The following is a 16,957-nucleotide window of genomic DNA, read 5'->3' on the forward strand; positions in this document are numbered from 1 at the left end:
TTTCAGGATGATTTTTTTTTCCTGACGGCTACATGTGGTTGTTGGATCTTTGGTTTCAAGAGTCACATTTTGAAAATGCATGTTAGCCCCTAAGAGTGGCATTCGGGTCAAAAGATAACACCGAGAAGGTCTGATCCATCTGCACAGAGTCCTCGGTACTCTGAACAAATGGATCAGTTGAGTGGTCTGAAGCCACAGCGCTCGGTAGCTCTGCAGTGACGGAGAGTCTTAGCGGAAAGGAACCCTCCATTCTCTCTACATCCGTCCTGCAGACGTCAGGCCTTGGAGAAGGAAACAGCAGAGGAGGTACCGGGTTGGATTGGTGAGGCGCCGTTATTGTTGTTGTTGTTGTTGTTGTTGTTGCTGCTGCTGTTTCCGTGGGATGTGTGCACGTGGCCGTGCGCCCCGAGACTGTGATCCTCTGCGTCCCAGCGCTCTGGACATCGGCGGCGTGAGTTCATGAAGAAGTTGGAGACGGTGGAGAGCTCCAGGCCCAGCTGCTGGGAGATGGTGAGCTGCATCTCCTTGGAGGGCCGGCGGTTCTCTCTGAAGATGGCTACCAAGGTGCGACGCTGCAGGTCGGTGAAGACCAGTCGCTGCTTCTTTGGCACCTGGTTCCGCTCCCGTCCTCGGTCCTCCTCCTTGCGTTTACATGCTGGAGAGAAGAAGGAGACGGATAAAGGGAGGAAGGGAGAGAAGAATAACATGTTATATATGTGTCACATATAGTGGAGCACAAAATACATATGATACAGATAATTTATACATTTAACATAATACTCAGGGAACAAAAATTTCCAAAAAAAATAGCAACAAAAAGCAGAGTGTAGAACCAAAAAGTTTAAAAGTGGTTATTTATGATCATGTTTCAGTGTGATGATGAAGTCCTGATGCTTAAGCGGAATGTGTTTAGGCCTGTATCACGATCCCTAATTGGCTATTTGAAAAGGGCACATTATGGGAACAGATTACTCTGTGTGTGTGAAACAGGAGCATGCGCAAGCTACAAAAGAAAGAATGAGAAGCAGGAAGACATAAGGAGAGGAGCAGATCGAATTTAAATGTTTAAAATGTGATTGAGTCTATACTACGGGCTGCCTTCTGAGTGAGAAGATATTAAACTATATTAAAATAATATCTAAACCTCACATGTTTCTGTTTCAGGTGGGGTTATCCTGATATCAATGACAGAGTTTTTGTAGATTTCCAAACTAATGTTCCGCATTTAAAATCCAATATTATTGCTATTTAGGTTGCCAAACACGCTCTAAGTGTTGAGATTGATTTCCGAACAGGTCTAGTTTTGTCCATTTAAATCACAAATTTAGCCAGGGTGAAACTTGTTAACAGCGGCCTTATCTTTAAGCTGTGCCGTGTTTTTCCCTGTTCAAGTCAAATTTGAGACTTGGTTAATTAAGCGGGGTTTTTCTTGCACCATTTATATTAATAACAGGACTGAAAATGAGCACTCAGATCTCTTACTGTTCCTGAATGCTACACTACATATTCTCGTTGGTTACTACCTGCTGCTGCAGCAGAACATAACATGAACAGTAAGACTCAGAGGAGTAAACATCTTGCTCACTGAAGTATCTCTAGACGTTTATTTCAAATGTGTGGTGACATGAGATAAACCGTCAGGCTCCGAGGAGAGGAGGAGAGGAAATATGTCTAAAACCTGTGCAGGCCTGAGTTATAACTCACCTGCATGCGGATTTGAAGTATGTATGTATGTAAACAATTTGGCTTGATTTGTGACTAATCTAGAAATAACGCGGTTATGGTGAATAGAGTAGTGTGATCGTGGATGTGTGTGTGCCTTGCTGAAACTGGTGGAGATGTGAAATGCTGACAAAGAAGCGGTCTGCCGTGCCTGGATGCACCGTCAGTAGGCTCGGCTCTGGCTGTGGAGACTGGAGGGAGTCTGTTCTGTTCTGCTGCCCTAAAAAGCTGCAATGATCGATTTTCCGCGGTTTTCTCCCGAACACGTGGTCCAGTAATCAGGGCTCCCTTCCCCACCCGATCGATCCCTATCGATCCGCGAGAACTCGGTAGTGTGTATGTGCGCACGCGCGTGTGTGTGTGTGTATTGGGGGGACGCGCGCTCGGGCTGGGGATTGTAGCTCGCGAACGCGCCTTGTGACAGACAGATGAGAAGAAATTGTTAATCTTTGGAAGAACAAAGAAAATGTGGCAGTCATCCAGTCTGGGTGCTTTTGAATTGGGGGGGGGGGGGGGGTCTCAGATAGGTCACTGATTACATAGTTTTTAGGCCATATAAAGTGTGTGCGCGTGCACGAGATTGAGTTTGGGGATGTACCTTAAAAAGCGCCAAGGAATGATCACTGATATCTACACCAGTGCCAGTGCTGGATGATTGTCAGTGTGTGTGTGTGTGTGTGTGTGTGTGTGTGTGTGTGTGTGTGTGTGTGTGTGTGTGTGTGTGCAGGGAAAGAATGAGAAGAAGGAAAGGTGGGGGTGGGGGCAGAAGATAAATAAGACTGGCTGCAGTGTGGAGGTGGTGGTGTATGCAAATGATTGATGACTTTACAGCAGGTTTAGACAACAGCAGTAAACAGATTTGACTGTGAGGTGGGGATCAATATAAATGTGCACATGTGTATGCATGCATGCGCGCGTGCACGTGTGCGAATGGTCATTGTTCACGCTTTGTTACTGCAAGCAAAGCACAATTACCAAGATATTTTTCCTCAGCTGAATGTAGGTTATGTGCTCGTCCCTGCATTGTATCCTCCATCCCTCCTCTCGACTTCCTCAACTCTTTTCCTCTTGTTGTTTTTCTCAATTGTTTTAATTTGCCCCCGGATTGATAGCCCCCATATTGATTGATCCGCACTTCAGAACCATTTCATGGAACGTTTATTCAATTGGTTCAGGCCCAGCCATGCCAGAATCTCCTGAAGGCTCTCTAAGTGCTGTCTCAAACCAAACTCAATACTCCCTAATGTAATGACTGAATGCTAGTGCTAATATAGTGATAATTTAATATGTAATGCCTGTTTTCGAACAACTTGTGCTACCGGCCATTTTACAATGCCAACACCACTCTGGGTCTCCTCCATCAGCTCAGATGCTGCTCTGCAGCACAGAGGCCTGTGTGCAGTGCCTGCAAAACACATCTGCCGAGGAGTTAGCACTAGGCCTGGGCCCGCAATGGTCAGTGCATATCTCAGATAATCAATCAATTTCAAATGAGACTCCTTGAACGTCCCTCGCCGCGGTAAGAAACACAGGACCACAGGGAAGGAAAAGTGGGGGCTACTCATTAAAGCGACCTCTCTTGAGACAAGAACCAAACTGTTATTGGTTATCTTTAGTGTGTCTCATTACTAAATGGGCTTTTCTGAAGAGACAAGCAGTCTCAAGTGGCAGTTGCGCATGTCATCTCTTTCATATGTCCCTGGTGTCAGCGGTGCCAAAGGTATCAGGGCAACCGCCACTTTGTTTAATCTCAACCGCTTACTGATCCAGAGATGAACTCGCTGGCCGTTCGGTGTGTTAAGCTGCACTTGTGTCTCGTTTAAGAGCACCTCGGCTTTATGACTGTGGCTGTCGGTGGCTGCTGTCTCTGCTTTCCCTTTCAGTGTGTGTGAATGTGCGCAAGTGGGCAGTAAGTGTGCACACATGCGCGAACCTACACGTTTCAACACTCTGCTTAGAATAACATAAATAAATCGCCAATTATCCGATTAAAATTGATTGGACTGATATACACTCATTCTGTTTTGTTTCTAAACTTTAACTGCTTGACTTTAGAGGTCCCACACCTGTCACGCACACCACTCGTGACTGGCTCCCGTAGTTCCTGATCCTGTGTTAAAATGAGATTTAAGGCATGCATCTGGAAACTTTTTTTGCCAAAAACTCTGCACAGTAAAGGTCAATTGGAAACAACAAGAGGTAAAACACATTTTAGGTAGTCGTGTGTGAAAGCAGTCGATTAGAGATATTTGGTGTTGTTTTGTTTTGTTTTGTTTGTTTGTTTGTTTGTTTGTTTATACCAGGAAACGAATAGAGTTTTCGTGTGAAGACTCTCTAGCTGGTGTGCATTGAAATGTTTAGTGTACAGGAGGAAACATGAGATCCTTCGATCTCATCAGCTTTATGTCCTCAAGCCTCGAGAGATGAAAGCCAATAAGTGGACGTGAGTTACAATTAAAAGATCATCTCTGGCCTGTGTTTCCTTTGATTTGGGAAAATGAAAATGCACAAGGCAACTCGTTTAATGTTACAGGAGAGTATTATGTGTCTTACCTCTGTGTGTGTGTGTGTGTGTGTGTGTGTGTGTGTGTGTGTGTGTGTGTGTGTGTGTGTGTGTGTGTGTGTGTGTGTGTGTGTGTGTGTGCAGGTGGGGCGTGAGGGGCAGACGGTGAACTAACCGCACCGTGCTGCTGCTAGTCGACGCCTGGACGGACGGATGAGATCGGGCTTTGTGTGCGGTGAGACGGGCCCTCTCCCGCCCTGGACGGACTACTGCAGGCGAGAAACAGTTTGGTGTCAATCACTCTCTGTCACACCTCCTCAGATGTACGGTTATTGATTATATTGATCAACCTATAGGCCTATTCATTGCATTGCAGGGAAGTAAAGCGCCCGAATGACCCCTGCTCCCACCACAACACTGCGCAAGGCTGAAACCAAACCGCCTCTTCGTCCTTTAAAACGGGCTACCCTCGATTGATTAGGATTGGCTTATTTGAAAGCTGTCGTTTATTTCTCAACTAAAGCCCGTGTTGTCCTGTTGAGACTAGTGATCGGCAGCTTTACAGAGTATTAGATCCTGTCTCGTAGTCCATAAAAGTCATGTAAGCCCTGTAAACCAAGTTTTGCGCCTCTTCGTTTTTCTAAGATTTGTGTTTTTATTTTAAAAACGTAAAAACTAAACGCAGCATTCTCTCCACGGAGCACAAGCCTCAATCAAATATTTCGACAGTTTTTTGAGACCCTGAACACGGCGAATAAAGGAGAACAAAACGAATAAATCTTTGTAAACTAAGCTACAAAGAAGCCGCTGGGAAATGTTCCCGAAACACTTAGAAAGACTTACAATCAAGCCGTTGTTTAATCTAGTAGAACTTTATTTCTTCGATGATGACTGATTCATTTGTAAACTTTATATTCAAGCTTTAAATATTGGGCCTTCAAAGTGATCTCTCTGTTTCTTTTTTCCTGTGTGTTTTTTTAAGTTATTATCGCGAAAGTTTAATATAATCTCAGCCTTTGATGTAATAAAAACAAAGAAAAAAAACTGCACAACGTGCCTCTGATTTAGTAAGCAGTGTCCCGTCTGTAACAAACATGCAATAATATCGAACACAAACACACAAACACAAACTAACCAAAAAATATTTTTCAAGCACTTAAAAATACCTCGTGTACTGTAACTTATGAATGATATTATTATCTGGTCCCTATAAACAAGGACTATTTCTCTTCCCGGCCGTTTGGCTTAATGAACAAATTTTCTGCTCAGATTAAAGGGAAATTCTAGATAACGATAAAATGAGTTCTGGCTTACACATATCTCCGAGACAAACGCTCTCTGACACACAGAACATCTGCAGGGACTCTAAAGTCAAGTCAGTTTAATTTGTGATAACTTTTAAGAAAGAGCTTAAAAAGATTAAAAGGTCGGAGCTGAAAAGCTGTAATTCAGTCCTGACTAATGCAGTTTTATTGGTTGGGTGTTTGCACCTTTAACACCGAAATGCTGCTGTGAGGGATTAGAAGGAGCTGTCCTTTCAGCACCACCAGGCCTTTTACAAACTGCCATGAGCAACATAAGGTTTAACAAAACAAGGTGCTGCAAATGGATAATTAAGAAACTACTAACAGATGTTTATTTATGTGTTTATTATTTAACACAAGTCCTGATTTCTACTCTAAAGAAGGTAAATTTGATATATTTCAACCACATATCCTCCTTATGGGCATCAGTTCTTAAACAAAATGCATCACCTTCTTATTACCACACATCTTTTTTCTATGTATTCTGCAACCAGCTCATTTTTATTACTTGTATGCGAATTAAAATATTTGGCTAGAGGTTGTTTTAAATGTTTATGAAGCTATATAGAGCTTCTTTTTGTGTTGTACTGTATTGCCAATCTAAGTCGCAGCACATTAAGCTGCAGTCATACAGTGTGTCAAAATATTTGACACCACTGTGCCAGGAATGGCTATTCAAAATGAGTTCCGTCTGTTACAGAGAGAGCAGGGATGAATTAAGGCTGGGAGGCAAAGACTCTGCTCTGCTCTGCTGGTACAGAGCCAGAAGAGAAGGAAGGGGGGAGGCATAGAGGGAAGGAGAGAGAGAGAGAGAGAATATGAGAGAGCCGAAGAGAGCAGAAGAGAGGAAATCAATACCGATTCAGAGCGAGTCAGATAAGCCTGAACAATGTATAGTGCAGACGCACTCTATAACCCAGTCTTACACACACACACGTGTGCATGTGGAAGCATTTGCACAGACATACGCGCATGCATGTGTGCACACGCACTCAATGAAATGTGCTTGCAGGCCTTCCATAAAGATGCATTACAAACCCCATAAAGCATAGCAACCTTTAAAATCAAATGACATCACAACCTTGGATTGCTTTGAGGATTCGCTGACTTAAACAGAAAGCACTTACTCTGTCTCGGCAGGCAGCTGGATGCTCTGGTGCCCTTTGTCTACTGTAAGACCCTCCTAGGCTGTGATCTCTTTGTGTTTGTCTTTAGATATCAGCCTTCAAGCCCTGATTTCACTTGTTACAAATCTACAGTCGTGTTTCTTTTCTAGCTTCATAAATATCTGATTCGAGTTCTCAGCAGTGGGAGTCTACAGCATCCTTGTTGGTGTCAGAACTGTGCTATTGATGTTTCACAGGATGTTTAGGGTGTAAACAGCATTTTTGAAAACCACTTACACACCCTGTGCTGTGGGGTTTAGGCAGGAAGACTGCTGTGTGGTCCTCAGCTGTTAACCACAGATTTGACTTTGCTTACCTAGAAGATGCTGTTACAAGTGCTAACACAACCGCTGTCTGCCTCTCTCTTTCTTCCCCATCTCGCCTCCGTCTCTCTTAAACTTATCAATTATTAAGGTCGGTATTGATCCTTTCACTACCCTGCCTCTATCTGGCTGTTCACACAAAGCCCAAACCTGCCTGCCCTTACTCAATCAATGGCATCTCCCAGCTCCTGCAGCCCTTTTTTCCACATGTCAGTTTTGCTTTTCTTGCTTCTGCACTTAAACCAAGTTGACTGAAGTTTTGTCCATTCCAGTTTTTCCCATTTGGATTCCTCAGAAAATATGAGAAACAGAATACCGACATTAATCTCTCATGGCACGAGTAAGTTTGATGGGCATTAAGAGATGGCTCTGGTAAGAGGTAAGATGATAGAAAATGGCTCAGTGCATTGTTTGACTAGCTCTCATTTATCCTTTCCTCCACTGAGCGTTTTGTTTTTTGTTTTGTTTTGTTCTGTGGCGCCGAGCTCCTCGAGCCAAACAACCTGCCCGTCTGCCTGTTGCCAGGTTAACCACTGAAAGATTAGTGATATTATTGTCATGTGCTGCAGAGAAGAAGAGAGGAGAGAGAGAAACACAGAAGGAGAGCACCAGGGAGTGGGAGAGAAGGGGGTTGGGAAGGGGAAACGGCCTTATTGATCTCCTATGTGCAAAGCCAGGCAAACACTGAAAGGACAGAGCAACACTATTAATGACACTCAAAGCCTCAGCTTCTAATCCTCATCTATCTATCTATCTATCTATCTATCTATCTATCTATCTATCTATCTATCTATCTATCTATCTATCTATCTATCTATCTATCTATCTATCTATCTATCTATCTATCTATCTATTGTGCCCATTTTTCCTTATTGGATTGCATTATCTTGGCATTTCACTGATACAGTGAAATCTTATTGGTTTGGACAGCTATTCCTTTCAGTAGCACCATCTCATAACAAATATGTCATTTTAAAGGGGGGAAAGGGAAACATTTCCTATTTGTTTTGTTAGTTTTTGTGGCTTTCAGCTTCACAAACTCTATATTCTCTACATTTTCTTGTTTGTACTTGTCCACGTTATCAATCCCCGCCCCAGTTTACAATCAATATTTCATCAGAACAGTTTGTGCAGCTCAAGGTTGCTTTGAAATAGATCTGGTGATCACATCTATGGGCTGCAGTAGTATTTTTCACATATTTCATTTTTTAAAATAAATATTTAGGTCTACATGTTTAATTTTCTGAATGGACACCGGGTTGGAGTGTTAGTGATTCAAAGTTTGAAGTTTTAAAACACTGAAAATCACAGTTTCATTTTGCTGTCCTGAGTTAAAAAAATTTTTAAAGCGAACCCTGTATCATACCTGCCCCTGTTCTAAATGTAAAGCTCGTGCTACATGGCACTAAATGAAAAGCGGGAGAGATCTTGCGGTTATTGTGTCTTTCAGCTCCGATACGGGCATCGATCGGTGTGCCACATTTAAAAGGGAGAGTGGGAACTGGCGTATTGATCAGGCAGCCTGGGGTCACCCCGCTATTCTCGCGCGCAACTGGTTGGCCCCACCGAAGCGCGCGCGCGTGCGCACGCACAAACACAAGCTCGTAAAACAGGCGTCTTGGGAGGACAACTATTTCGAGGTTTTATTGTGAATCAATTGCGATTTGCTGTGTGTAGATCAAAAACTACAGGCCTGCAAATTTAGTTTACAACAGCAAGTGTGGTGGACGCAAATGTGCTCCAAGTAGTCGCTATCAGGCGATATAGTGGGATGCAAAGGTTTGGGTAACCTTGTTAATAGTCATTATTTTCCTGTATAAATCGTTGGTTGTTACAATAAAAAATGTCAGTTAAAAATATCATATAGGAGACACACACAGTGATATTTGAGAAGTGAAATGAAGCTTATTGGATTTACAGAAAGTGTGCAATAATTGTTTAAACAAAATCAGGCAGGTGCATAAATTTGGGCACTGTTATCATTTTATTGATTCCAAAACCTTTAGAACTAATTATTGGAACTCAAATTGGCTCGGTAAGCTCAGTGACCCCTGACCTACATACACAGGTGAATCCAATAATGAGAAAGAGTATTTAAGGGGGTCAATTGTAAGTTTCCCTCCTCTTTTAAATTTCTCTGAAGAGTAGCAACATGGGGGTCTCAAAACAACTCTCAAATGACCTGAAGTCAAAGATTGTTCACCATCATTGTTTAGGGGAAGGATACAGAAAGCTGTCTCAGAGATTTAAGCTGTCTGTTTCCACAGTTAGGAACATATTGAGAAAATGGAAGACCACAGGCTCAGTTCAAGTTAAGGCTCGAAGTGGCAGACGAACAAAAATCTCAGACAGACAGAAGCGACGAATGGTGAGAAGAGTCAGAGTCAACCCACAGACCAGCACCAAAGACCTACAACATCATCTTGCAGCAGATGGAGTCACTGTTCAACCATTCGGTGCACTTTACACAAGGAGATGCTGTATGCGAGAGTGATGCAGAGGAAGCCTTTTCTCCGCCCACAGCACAAACAGAGCTGCTTGAGGTTTGCTAAAACACATTTGGACAAGCCAGCTTCATTCTGGAATAAGGTGCTGTGGACTGATGAAACTAAAATTGAGTTATTTGGGCATAACAAGGGGCGTTATGCATGGAGGAAAAAGAACACAGCATTCCAAGAAAAACACCTGCTACCTACAGTAAAATATGGTGGTTCCATCATGCTGTGGGGCTGCGTGGCCAGTGCAGGGACTGGGAATCTTGTCAAAGTTGAGGGACACATGGATTCCACTCAATGTCCAGGAATCAGTGACAAAGCTGAAGCTGCGCCGTGCTGGATCTTTCAACAAGACAACGGCCCGAAACACTGCTCAAAATCCACTAAGGCATTCATGCAGAGGAACAAGTACAACGTTCTGGAACGGCCATCTCAGTCCCCAGACCTGAATATTATTGAAATCTGTGGTGTGAGTTAAAGAGAGCTGTCCATGCTCGGAAGCCATCAAACCTGAATGAACTAGAGATGTTTTGTAAAGAGGAATGGTCCAAAATACCTTCAACCACAATCCAGACTCTCATTGGAACCTACAGGAAGCGTTTAGAGGCTGTAATTTCTGCAAAAGGCGGATCTACTAAATATTGATTTCATTTCTTTTTTTGTGGTGCCGAAATTTATGCACTTGCCTGATTTTATTTAAACAATTATTGCACACTTTCTGTAAATCCAATAAACTTCATTTCACTTCTCAAATATCACTGTGTGTGTCTCCTATATGATATTTTTAACTGACATTTTTTATTGTAACAACCAACGATTTATACAGGAAAATAACGGCGATTAACAAGGTTGCCCAAACTTTTGCATCCCACTGTAACTATTCCTAGAGATCCGAGGGAAACACAAATAGATTTGTTCGCTGTCTTTACACAAATCATATTCGCTTCCGGTTGAAGGAATTGCGGGTATGGCTAATTACGTTGATGAAGCTGCTGTGCCTCTGCGCACCTTTGCTGGCTGAACTGTCCGTGGTGCTGAATCCTTCTATTTTATTTGAGAGGCGACGGTGGAAGACTGAACGCTTTTTATGTGAAGCAATAATGCTGAAGGGATTGTATATTACCTGCTAGCCTGAGAGCAGACATCCGCTGAAACTCGGGCTCCTGCAGCCACTTCCACATCCTTCTGAAGGTCTCCCGTCCTGACTTGAGCTTACTCCAAGGTTTGGGGTTCCGTAGCAGGTCCGAGAGGGTGCCCTGCGACCGGCTTAAGATCCTCTGGGCGAATATGGCCTGCGGGATGGAGTAGCGCTTCAACTCTGCTGTTATTCTCTGTGCCACCTCCTTAGTGTTGATCTCCTCGGCCTGAATGCCTGACCCTGATACTCCTTGGCTGGGTCCATGGCCGTGTCTCTCCCGGTCCCCCAGCATTACTGCACCGTTTGCTTGCGAGTGAAGGTGACCGTGCGGGTGATGATGCATGCCGCTGATGTTGGAGATCATGCCGTGGCCATGTCCCCCTAAACTCCTGGCCAGATGCTCTTGGTCACTTCGGGACAGCATGGATGCGTGGGTCTCGAAGCCTGACACCGGAGAAAGCATCTTGGGGTCGGCGGGGAGGTGCGCGCTGGGCCCGTAGGCTGAGAGCGGCTGCTGGGAGTTGTGCAGAGAGCCCAGCCCGCTGGAAAGCGGGGACAGCGAGCCGTGGCCCATACCGGACACGGACATTTCTTTAGAGTAGTGACTGTACAGATTGCCCATGGAGGTAAGACCACGGTGGTCGTCCCGCATCAGTGTGAAGCTCCCACTCACGTTCCCGGCCGAGAGTCGTTGGTGGGCGGCAGCATGGTGGTGTGAATGCGGGTGGTGAAACTTGTCCGCCACTGTGGATATCGGAGGTAGATGCTGCAGGGGGGTTAGAGTTGTGTATGTGTTGCTAAGGCTCATCCCGGTTTCGCACATGCTGATGGACGGGTGCAGGTGTCCGGACAACGCGGACGGGTCTGTCCGGTAGTCTCCCCCAGACCCCTCCAGAAGCGAGGGCATGCCGGAGACCATGGCCGACCGCGCGCCGGGAGCGTGCGAGACCAGATTCCGGGGAGTAGAGCTGGGGGACGGCGATGGCCGAGCATGCGGAGAGTTCATGAGGTCTCCCGCCTGGGAGTGTGACGAGACGCTGTGAAGGTTCTCCATGGTGAGCTCCATGGCTGAAAGCATATATGTTCCCTTGTCCCACCCTCCCACCGTCTCCCCCTGTCTCTCCCTCTCACCGCTCTCTCACTCTCACTCAAACACACGCACGCTTTCTTACCCTCTAGCCCTACCGGAGCAATAAAAATACCAACCCGTTAGAATGCCAATCCATTGATAACAATTATCCGACCAGTCCGGTGAGGCGAGGACGAGTTCTGTTCTGTCTGAAGCAGACACGGGACCGAGCGCCTCAGCGGCGTCGTGGCGTTCATGTGGCTAGGAGCTCTCCAGGGCTGTATCTCATCTCTGGTCCAACAGCGCTTCCACTAAGAGCAGGCTGAGCCTCGTACCAGAGAGCTGGGAGCGCGCATCTGTGTATTTCAAATATTGGGCGGACACGAGCAGAGTCCTCCTCGCGGTCTACCTGTCCGAGTTTAAAACACAACGAGTCTAAATACAAAAAAATTTGAAAACAAAAAAACAAAATATCCGAGTTTTATCTGAGTCTGCATGATTATAGTTTGCAGAAGATTTAAAAATCCCCCATAGAGCAGAACAACCTTTGTCATTTGATAGCGCGTGCATGTGCGCCTTCACCTGTGTGCGCGTGGCAGACAGTCAGGACAGGTGAGGTCCAGTGACACGAAATTTGTGTAAAATACAGTTGGTATCTGTTTATGGACGCGGGAGTTCCTAACAGATAAACTTTGTTTTCCCACGGACTGTATGGTTTTGCATTTATGCGCTTAGTGATAAACCTGATCGAAGTATTGATTGACAGAGATTAATGACGTGGCACAGGCCGGTTAGGGTGGTGGAGGGGGCGAGTGAAGGAGGTCACAAAGTTAGGATCGCAACGTTGCAGACCAATAAGAGAAGAGCTTGCTCGTTTGTTCACCAAAGTTCAGCAAATTGGGATTTTCACCTCAGTGACGGATGCGCAAAATGATGAGATTATTTTTATTCCCAAATCGTTCGTCAAGATTTTACAAATTAAAAATTAAATAAATAAATAAATGACAGTTTAGGTAAATGACGGGAACATTTTAACAGGTAAATAAATTTACAGAACCGATCAGAGCACAGCTTCTTGACTTTTGATCGCGTCTTAATTTTATATGAAATTAGTGATTTGAAGCAATTGAAAGTGAAGCTGTAATGTCTTTATTGAACATAATAATAAGAATAAGAACAAGAACAAGAACAAGAAGGAGAAGGAGAAGAAGAATTGTACACTCATCTTTGCAGACATATATTTATTATTATTTGTCCCTAATTGGACACTCGGACAGTTTCTCGGTGCCGGTGACTGATGTTTATACCATCCGCTTCATTCAGCTCCGACCGATATGCAGATGCTGCCCGTCTGTGATGCAGATGCTGCCCGTCTGTGTGTGTGTGTGTGTGTGTGTGTGTGTGTGTGTGTGTGTGTGTGTGTGTGTGTGTGTGTGTGTGTGTGTGTGTGTGTAGGATGTTGTAGCTGTATATTCCTGGATTTTTCAGCCAGGTATATTGTATTCAGTGCAGTTTTGATAAACGCAGTGTGGATCTGAGAAAAGTCGCGGTTCCTGTTACATATACAGGGAACCCATTATAACAGAGCAGTAATAAATGTAGCACAACACAGGAAATGATTAGAACCAAATTAAATGTTTCATATGTAGCTTCTGGATGAAAAGAATCTGCTTTCTACAGTTCATCAGCAGAAAAAAAATACATGGTTATAATAATACACAGTGCAGATATTTATCAAAGAAAGACTGACTAGCAAAACCAAAAATTTCAGTTTTAATCTTGTGCCAGATTTGTGTTTATTTATTTATTTATTTATTCATTTATAGTTTTTCGAGGCCAACGTGTTTGTATTATAATATTTTATGTATTTGTTTTGTTTTATTTTAGACAGAGAGAAGTGAAGAAACCACAAACCCACGAAAGAAAGACGTGAGAAAGACATCAGCAGTTTTAGGCCTCATCCATCTGTACTGCGGTTAATTTATTACAGAACATAAAATAGATTTTTTTTAAAGGCAGTGTGAATGAAGTCAGCCAAAGTACCAAATTAGGCAAGATACAGAATTTTAAAAATAAATAAATATTATTATTATTATTATTTTACCTTATAACCATTTCTGAAGACATTTATGATGAAAATTTATATTTTTTGTGACTGCATGCTGAACTTTGCTTGTTTTTCGATTATTTTTTATTCAACGTGGAGCTTTATTTACAGGCCTAAAAATAGGAATTGTGGGCTATATTGTAAATATTTCACACCTTGGAACTGTTCGAAAGTAAAATACTTATATGTGATAAGAAAAGCGGACACACACACACACACACACACTTGTTTTATTAGCAGAGGTGTGCTTTGCCCTCTGTGGCTAAGCTGTTTTTTTGTTTTGTTTTGTTTTGTTTTTTTTTTGTTTTGTTTTTATTTATATTTGCAGATGTATTTTTATCAATCAATAATACTGATTGCTATTGGCAAATAATACTTTTTTAGATATAACTATAATATAGAAGGACTTTTTTTTAATTAAAATTAAATCTTCCATTCCAACGAGTCTTTCTGGATTCACCGTGGTTAAGGCCCCCCCCCCCCCCCCCCCAAGATGATATTGATCTCATCGCTCTATATATCGATCATCGATCATTTCAGCCTCCATCGGTGCTGTTTCCTAAACACTGAGGCATTTGTTTGAGATCGTTTCAGCGGTGACCTGTAGCGTGTGAATGTTTGACAACAGAAAAATGCTGAAAAATAAATGTCAGCTGTTTGTTTTCTGTTCAAGACAACAGCAAAAAATAAATAAAACATAAAACATAAACTCAGCGCGGTTAATAATAATATCCGCCTTGGCCTTTAATTTGGATTCTTGCATTGACGAGGTCCACAAGCAAGAGTTTTTATTCCGTTTTTATTGTTTCATTCGTTGTCGGTATGTGGTACCAAGCCGGAGCTAAACGATCGCAACACATTACACCACACTTTTACGCGCGCGTGTGTGATTGCCAGTGTTGGATGATTGTCAGTGTGTGTGTGTGTGTGTGTGTGTGTGTGTGTGTGTGTGTGTGTGTGTGTGTAGGATGTTGTAGCTGTATATTCCTGGATTTTTCAGCCAGGTATATTGTATTCAGTGCAGTTTTGATAAACGCAGTGTGGATCTGAGAAAAGTCGCGGTTCCTGTTACATGTACAGGGAACCCATTATAACAGAGCAGTAATAAATGTAGCACAACACAGGAAATGATTAGAACCAAATTAAATGTTTCATATGTAGCTTCTGGATGAAAAGAATCTGCTTTCTACAGTTCATCAGCAGAAAAAAATACATGGTTATAATAATACACAGTGCAGATATTTATCAAAGAAAGACTGACTAGCAAAACCAAAAATGTCCTCAGGCGCATCATTGGTTACCCCGCAGCCTATTTATTGGCAAACACAATAATGGCTTCAGAAACTTTGCTGTATGGTTATCAAAACATGTTAAATTAACTGCATTCTGTGCAAATCTATACTTATTGATTGTAATTTTGTTTCTGTGAGATATGCAATCCACAGCCAAAAATCTAAGCCGTCCACGTGAGGCAGAAACACGAAAGTTTACAAAAAAATATACAAATTTGAAACGAGGTTTTCAGCGTTTTTTAGCTGGTGTGTTGTCAGGAACTGGTGAACGTGCAGCATCCTGTTGGATAAATCCAGCACAGACATTTCACACTCACAGTTGGGGAGCAATAAAGTAAAAGAGTGCATGAAAGAGTGTATATAACGAAGGATTAAATGATATATATAAACATTTAAATTTATCATTTAATTCTTTGTTACTTTTTAAGTAAATGCGTTTTAATTTTCAAATATTGAGTCAGTCAGTGTCACAGTATATCTTTTTAAAATTCACATAATGAGAAATGCTTTGATAAATTTTTTTAACTTTCTTTGCTATCAGAAGAAACCTCTCTCAGTTTTTCTTACAACATGTGAGACATTGTGAAATTAGCATGATGTTGAAAACCTTGTTTGGAGTGAGGAAAATAAATGTAATCTCCAGTGCTCTGGTTTAAACCTGATATGAAACACTTTATAGATTCATTAAGCGGCGTCTGGGTTTTGCCTGTAACAGTTATATTGCTGTAGTCTGCATATTTTCTAAAGCCCGCTTCTGTCTATAGATAAATTAATTTAATTCGTCTTTGGGTGAGGGAACAATAAAGCCTAAAGACTGAAACTCTGTAGCCTCACTATAGAAATATGTTGGCCTTTTTTTAAATGCAATACGACAGAGAAAAAAATGGAATCATTTAAATATAAGATCCTCATACTTCTGTAGTGTTTGTAAAACAATTAAAAAAACAAACATAAGACTTAAAGTGCATGTTTGCTTTTGCATGTTTTGGTGCTGTTAAGGACTGTGAAGGATCTTAATGGTTAAAGAAAATTAATTTTAATACTGAAATACAGAATACATATTTTAACTCTATATTTTAAATCAAGGATAAACTCCCTGCTTGAGATCCTGAGACCCCACTTTCTCTTTTATTTCTAACTCTCTTTTTTTCAGAATTTCCCAACACAGTAATGGCGACATTTTCATCAATCACATTTCTTTATCAAGTGAAAATGCACAGGAGTACAACTTCTCTAGCATCCATATCCTCACAGGCACCGGTTGCTAAGTAACAGAAGGAGAGATGTATTGAGATTGAGATAGAATAGTCAATCAATTCTCCTGTGAGGGCTGTGTGTGTGTGTGTGTGTGTGTGTGTGTGTGTGTGTGTGTGTGTGTGTGTGTGTGTGTGTGTGTGTGTGTGTGTGTGTGTGTGTGTGTGTGAGAACGCCTGCTGCTGCAGTTTGTTGCAGCCTTTAAGAAAAACACTGAGAACAAATGTGTGTTTTCACAGCTCAGAAGTGATGCAAAAGTATTTGAAATGTCTCTTTATTGTAAATAATGTAATCTTCCTAATGGATCACAAATGCTAGGAGAGACCACACTTGTCATTTTTAATCCACGAATATAATGAGAGCGACATCTTCAACCGCTTTATATCCAGAGGTCAAAGGTCACCTCAGCTCTCCTCCAGGGATTTGATCAGTTTTTCATCTGCCATTAGAGGCTTTTGGGGAAAAGTCTTATCTTCACCACACAGAAGTGAAGCAACAGCTTGTTAGGCAAACGTGCCACTGGAAAAACCTTGTGGCGCCCAAAAGGGGCGGATTGGACTTCATTTGTTTCTCCCAAATCAAAG

The 16,957-nt window shown here is 42.5% G+C and overlaps 1 protein-coding gene across 2 annotated transcripts; it reads right to left on the reverse strand.

The window, feature by feature from the left end:
- Positions 1-275: 275 nt before the first annotated feature.
- On the reverse strand, positions 276-11,729 carry onecut3b (one cut homeobox 3b). 2 transcript variants are annotated; one of them, XM_085438812.1, is made up of 3 exons: positions 10,637-11,717; positions 425-655; positions 276-340 (listed from the first exon to the last, which is right to left on the reverse strand). In XM_085438812.1, exons 1-3 carry the CDS (start codon positions 11,715-11,717, stop codon positions 276-278), a joined length of 1,377 nt encoding a protein of 458 aa, XP_085294938.1. The 2 variants fall into 2 exon arrangements, with proteins under 2 accessions (XP_085294938.1, XP_085294937.1); XM_085438811.1 differs by having other exon boundaries at positions 276-655; positions 10,637-11,729.
- Positions 11,730-16,957: the final 5,228 nt, after the last annotated feature.

This window comes from Copadichromis virginalis, linkage group LG18, assembly GCF_057382275.1.
Source record: "Copadichromis virginalis isolate Kocher_CV1m ecotype Utaka linkage group LG18, C_Virginalis_male_GT1.1, whole genome shotgun sequence".
In the NCBI taxonomy this organism is placed as follows: Eukaryota; Metazoa; Chordata; class Actinopteri; order Cichliformes; family Cichlidae; genus Copadichromis; species Copadichromis virginalis.

Excerpts from the sequence above, each read along its gene's own strand:
- onecut3b (XM_085438811.1), bottom strand. The coding sequence starts at position 11,729 with ATGCTTTCAGCCATGGAGCTCACCATGGAGAACCTTCACAGCGTCTCG. Across the intron at positions 656-10,636 it reads GTCTGCTCTCAGGCTAGCAG|CATGTAAACGCAAGGAGGAG; the intron begins GTAATATACAAT and ends TCTTCTCTCCAG.